At 39.9% G+C, this 6470-nt stretch overlaps 1 protein-coding gene across 2 annotated transcripts; it reads left to right on the forward strand.

Annotated features, from left to right (window-relative positions):
* The first annotated feature begins 810 nt into the window (after nt 1–810).
* Nucleotides 811–5734, forward strand: LOC125265157. Of its 2 annotated transcripts, XM_048185225.1 has the most exons (5): nt 811–1328; nt 3152–3701; nt 3893–4036; nt 4258–4510; nt 4822–5734. In XM_048185225.1, the coding sequence occupies exons 2-5, from the start codon at nt 3567–3569 to the stop codon at nt 5214–5216; spliced, it is 927 nt and encodes a 308-aa protein (XP_048041182.1). In that variant the 5' UTR covers nt 811–1328; nt 3152–3566; the 3' UTR covers nt 5217–5734. The 2 variants fall into 2 exon arrangements, with proteins under 2 accessions (XP_048041182.1, XP_048041184.1); XM_048185227.1 differs by lacking the exon at nt 811–1328 and having other exon boundaries at nt 2535–3701.
* Nucleotides 5735–6470: the final 736 nt, after the last annotated feature.

Raw genomic sequence — 6470 nt, forward strand, 5'->3', positions numbered from 1 at the left:
TGGCAGGGTTCCCGCGGGTCCTTAAAAAGTCTTAAAATGTCTTAAATTAAAATCCGGGAAATGAAGGTCTTAAATTGCCTTAAAGTTACCGTAAATTTGCTGTAGGTATTACATTTTCAGCCGGTGTGCTTAATGACGATAGGGAAGCACAGTGGTCCACCGTAAAACATCGAATAGTTGATCAATTTAGTATGTGTGAAACAGGTGTGAAATGACAGTCTCCGTGATTTATTAGCTTATTACGGTAGGTCGGCTACAGATGCTGACGTCGGTCTGCGCCTGCGTGCTGCCATTACGCGGTTGTCGAGGTGAGGTTCAAAATGCAAAGATGGGAAAGTGTAAATTTAACGACAAGTGGGTAGAAGAGGATGTATTTAGGATGTGGTTAGCGCCGGCTGAAAATAACAATGAGGCAATGTGTAAATTCTGAAAAAAGACCTTTTCGTTAGGGACCATGGGGCTCAAAGCCATCGAGTCGCACATGAAAGGAGGAAAGCACCAGCGGTACGTTGCAGCACTTGGGTAAAGTTGGTTTTATATTCGCACATTCGGACACCCGTATTCAACAGCCTTGTTAATCACACTACATTGGACATTCAGTGGACATTCACAAGTAAATATGCCATTAAAACAATACTTGCCTATTTTGATCGACTGTGAAAAATGTTGTAAGTTGACAATCGTTGGTTGTCAATATCATGTCGCTGCTTAAAATTCGCAAACATTAATTTATTGCACATTTATTGGAAAGTCTGAATTTATCAGAAGTCCGAATGTGCGAATATAAAACCAACTTTACCGAAGTCGTTGCAGCAGCTAGTCATAGCGGGTCCAGGTTAATCCCTGCATTGTTTGCAGCTCGACCTAACGATGTTACTAGTTCAGACGCCATCTCACAGTTGGCTATAACAAGTTTCATTTCACCGCCAGACACCCAAAAGGCAGAGGTACTTTGGGTTCTCCATACTGTGACGAGGCACAATTCATTTAAATCTAACGAGGACATTCGTGACATCTTTGCTGCCATGTTCCCCGATTCGCAGCTTGCAAAGTCATTCACCTGTGGTGAAAATAAAACTGCATATGTCGCCAAATATGGCATCGCTTCATTCATCAAGAAGGAGCTATCGTGCAGCATTAGTGAGAAGCCATATGTTGTCATGTTTGACGAAAGTTTGAATAAAACGACAAAGAACAAACAAATGGACCTTCATTTGCGATTCTGCACTACTGATGATGAGACTGGAACACACTACGTCATCTCCCGCTACTATGGGTCGGTGTTCATGGGTCACTCCAGAGCCGAGGACATGTTGGGTCATTTCAATGTAAAATTACAATTGTGTTTGAAATCGCATACTATTATTCATACTAAGTGTGGTGTAAAATTGAGTAATGTTAGTGCGGTTTAAAGCTCATATGCTAGCGGTGTAAACACTAACACTCCCCCGGTGCTCAGTGTTCCCACTCCGGGCAGAGGACTGGTTATGTGCTCCAGTCAGGTCACAGGTCTATGGCCACTTTGACAATCTAACAGGTAACAACACATAGCTCAGAGTTTAAGGAGTATAACTGTTGGTATATGTGGTTTATAGTTTAAATATGCCTAATTGTGATTTTATGGGCTGTTGGGCAAATGTAGCTGCTAATGTAGGCTGTCACTTACTGCCATAGCAACAGTAAACATTCACTTAAGGGTTAATGAGCTGTAAATAGAGATGCAGAAACAAGCTATGTTTGTAAATACACATTAGATATGTTGTATTTTACCACAAAATACATGATTTTACCAGTTAGTAAACCTATAGAAAATAATTTAATTAGCAAAATTTACCATTACATTTATAGGCCACGCACATAGACCATATACTGTGACCATATACTGACTTGAAAAGAGCACATATTAACCAGTACTGTTACAGTCTGCATAAAGTATTTTAATGTCAAAGCTCACATTTTTAATGTACGAAGGCATCCTGTATCATAACTAATGTCTGTCGTTTGTAATAAAACAAATCTGAATTGAACTCACTGAACATATACCCATATAACGTTACCAATTATATAATGATTAACGTTAATTATGTTTATAACAGAGTTTCCGCTAGAAAAAAATGGTGCCGGTCAAAGTGACCGGCAGAGGTTTCGTTTTCCGGACATTTTGATGATATGCCGGTCAAATATCGCCTCTTAATTAGTCAAGTTGAGGAAAACTGAAAGCAGTTTATGTAACTTAAAAAATGACATAATCAGGCCGTATATGCAACATGTTTATTAGCCTAACTTTCAAATAGACGAAAAAAAAAAACATGAACGTCCGATTGGCGTCAATCAACCAATTGTTTTTTACTATGGTTTCACATTTCATAGTTTAACAAACCAACCCCCCTTCCCCACATAAAATATCCGAATATAGCATTGTTTTTACTCAAGCAAACTTAATTATAAACTCAGTATGTCTCATTTAGCTGGTAACATTTAAATTGGCCACTGTGTGAAATGACTCCTTGTCAAATGAACTTGAAAACAAATGACTAGGCCTATAACATTGTCTCGCGTCATTTTTGGCTACTTTTTACGCTTTTTTGCAGTGCTGAATTGTGCAGCTGCCGACTTAAAATCAAAACTTCCCAGTGTCTCTCCACAACTTGCAATGCGCATAAGCCGCGTAACCTTGTTCTCCGCAAGGCGACTTCGCTGCTTCGTCTTGATCCGATTCTGCAGCGAGAACCCCCTCTCTGCAGGAACACTCGAGACAGGGATTACACAGGCTATCTTGGCGAGCTTGGTCCACTCTGGATACGTTTCGTTGAAATCACATATGAGGACTTCGCAGGCTGTGGAGAAATGCAATCCTCCATAGCCACGGAGCACTGTCATGACAGCGAGGGCATCACGTCGCAGGCTTACGGTATCGATAAGAGGAGCGGTGTCCGCAGTTAGGGGGGCGGGGCCGGGATTATTAGGCAGTTTTAATCTGACAATTTGACCGGAGAGATTTAATTTTGTTGGACATTTAATTTTTTTCCCGGCCAATGTCCGGTAATTACCGGACAACGGAAACCCTGGTTTATAATTACGTTTGTGTATGTTTGCATTTTATTGTTGTGGATTACTTGGCACATTGAATTGATCTTTTACAAATGTGCAGGAAGGTACAAAGGAGCTGAATCTGAACAACATGCTCTCACTATCAATGGATGGGCCCGCTGTAAACTGGAAGTTTCCTGAACTCTAACAAGAGGAACACAGAGAGCAGTGTGGTGGAGCCCAACTACAAATAATTGGGAGTTGAGGCCTTCACACAATGCACAACTCGTTCAAGAACGGCTTCGCAGTGTGGCAAGTTGAGAAAGTCCTGAAAGCCCTGCACTACCTGTTTCATTGTGCACCTGCAAGGAGAGAGGACTTTTCCTCTGCCATTTTGCGGACATCGATGGCTGGAAAACCTTCCAGCAGTGGAGCGAGCCATTGAAATTTGGCCATATATTGTCACCTATGTGGATCAGGTCAAAGCCAAGAAGCTCCCAAGGTCATCGTCATACGACACCATCGCAGAAGCCCGGATGGATCACTTCATCTTGGCAAAGTTACACTTCTTCATGAGTGTCTCAAGAAGTTTTCAGCCATTTCTCACAAAGTACCAGACAGATGCCCCGATGATTCCCTTCCTCAGCAGAGATTTGGAGGATCTAATCAGGGTAGGCCTAATGACTACTAAAAGTATATTAATGGTTTAATCATTCAAGCACCATCATTTACAGAGGATATGAACAATAAAACAAAGTACTGAGTTTTCAGCATGATGATGTTTGTAGAAAGTATTGTAAATACCGTAATACTTTTTCCAATTTTGATTATAATGATTATGCTTGTGCTATTCTATTTTCAGAGCCTTCTCAGACGCTTCATAAAGCGAGAGGTCCAGGTTGATGTTTCCCCAGTAAAACTGGTCAAGCTTGATGTGACAGACCAAAAGCTTTGGGTCAGTCCAAAGCAAGTGGACATTGGCATGGGAGCCACAGCTGCCCTCAAGGTAATATTTATCTTAGATTACTTTATCATTGTGCTATATGCGCTGCAAAGTCACTTGACTAGTGAAGTATTTATGTTGAGAAATTAAGAGATCAGATTAATTGTTTTGACATCAAGCAGTTGACCTATTAACTGGATCTGTCAAATGTTGTGTAGTGTAAGTTACACATAGGGAGAGTTTATTTGATGTTTCAGGTGATGTGACTTTTGTGCTTTTGTCAGGGAATGTCAGGCAGTCAGAGTGGTGGAAGTGAGCGTGAGGTGTTACTGTTCATGCGAGACAGCCAGAGTGCCCTGTCAAAAATTTGTCAGAACCTTCTATTGAAGTGCCCCCTGAAGTACCCCTCTGTCCGAAATATGATGTGCCTGGACCCCCAAAATATGCACAAAGAACCAGACATGTGCCTGCAAAAAATTAAGGCCCTCATCATGAAATTTGTGCAGGATAAGAAGCTGTCAGGAGGAGTCACAGCAGGTAACATCTGTAGAGAAATGTGAACAGTTAGCCTAGTGTTTATCAAAGGGAGTCTTATTTTAGATCTCAAGTTATACTAGCCTATTATTTTGTAGTTCATTTTTTGTTTTATTGTATTGGAAATACAGCCTAGTATGAGTTATAATAAATGTATGTAGGCCTAATATATGTTCTTAGACATAATAATTAAAATATAGTTGAAAATATGAGATGCATTTTCCAGAGTATAGTGAAAATAAATCTCTTGTGACAACAAAGTATAATTTTAACTAGAAAATATTACAGATGTGCTTGTCTTTATCTAAATGCAGGTGATAAGATTGCCCAACAATTTCAGAAGTTCCTCTTCAGTGAGGCCAGAGGAGAGGAATTCATGGCCTTCAGTGCATTGGATGGAAAATCGCGAGTTGACAGCTTCCTGCATAAGGCCATGAATGGATATGCAGAACTTTGGAGCTTTGTGGAAAAGCTGCTGCTTCTGTCCCATGGACAAGCTACTGTGGAGCGTGGGTTCTCCATAAACAAGGAGGTGGAGATGTGCAGTATGAACGAAGACACTATAGTCTCACAGAGACTAATCTGCAACTATGTGAGGATGTGTGGTGGAGTGGTCAAAGGGCCTCTAACTAAAGAGCTGCTAAATGAGTGTGCATCTGCATGCAACCGGTACAGGATATTCTTGGAAAATGAGAGGCAAAAGAGATGAACAAGAGAAAAGGGGTTGAAGATGAGCTTGAGGAGCTACGCAAGAAAAGAAGAACTGTGTGTGAAACTCTAGAAAAGGATGCAGATGGCCTTGCAGAGAAGGCTGAGAATACAGCAGGGACCAAGATGGCAGAACTTATCACTAAATCTAATTCCATGAGAAAAAGATGCAAGGAAAAGAGAAGGGAGTTGGTGGACCTAGACCATGAAATTGAGAAGAGAGCAGCAGAGCTATGCCACATGTCTTGAGGAGAATTTGGGATGTTACAAAACAAAGGGTTTCTCATTAAAAGTCATGTTATAACATTTGTGTTTTCTAACAGTTATGTAGATTATTTGTCAACTTTTTGGCTTGTGGAAGGCTGTTTTGAGGACTTTCATTATTGAGCTTATTTTCAGTATTTTATTCTATATGGTTCCTTCATACAAGGCATTGTGTTGTTTAGTGTAATCCAATTTATCTATGTTACGTTGTCTCTGTTCTACATCACAAAGGAACAAAAACAAGAAAATAAAAAGGTCTCAAAGAAAAGTATTTTTACTTTTTTTTTTTTACTTACCGAGTTTACACATTGCACATAATTGATACCAAATGGAAAACTTTAAGTTTTGATTTCCATTGTAGGAGGCAATAAATTGAGTAGCCTGTTCCAAAGAAATTATGAAATTTTTGGGTCTTAAATTATATTTGTTGAGGTCTTAAAAAGGTCTTAAAAAGCATCAAATTTTACTTTTAAAATGGTGCAAGAACCCTGTTTGCACTGTTGTGCTGTGTGCCCCATTCTTTGACATTTGTAACATCTGAGTGGTTTGGGGATGTATTCCCTCACACTGTAATTCATGTATCCCATTTGAACTGAGCTAGGGAGGGTTTTCTCAAATTGCACAACCACAGATAGCGTTTTTTTTAATGCTCCATCTTGTTTAATTTTTAACCTTGTAGCCTCAACTACTTTGCCTCCCTGAATCTCATTTTTGACATCTTGCATTGAAATACTCAGTGGAACTCCTGAGATAACTTCTCTCACTTTTGCCATTGCTCCCGGTATATGAGCCTTCATCCTTTCACCTTGGAGTGTAGACATACTTAGAATCTTATCTTGTTGTTGTTTACTGATTGCATGTACCAGTATTCTTTTATTGTTCATAAACCTTGCGAATTTAATTTTTCCAATCTCCTTCTCAATCGCCTTGGTAAGTTTGATTGGGTGGTAATGTCCACCATCCTGGTTAAACTCAATTACTTTAAAACTTT

This window comes from Megalobrama amblycephala, linkage group LG1 (assembly GCF_018812025.1).
Source record: "Megalobrama amblycephala isolate DHTTF-2021 linkage group LG1, ASM1881202v1, whole genome shotgun sequence".
Classification (NCBI taxonomy): Eukaryota; Metazoa; Chordata; class Actinopteri; order Cypriniformes; family Xenocyprididae; genus Megalobrama; species Megalobrama amblycephala.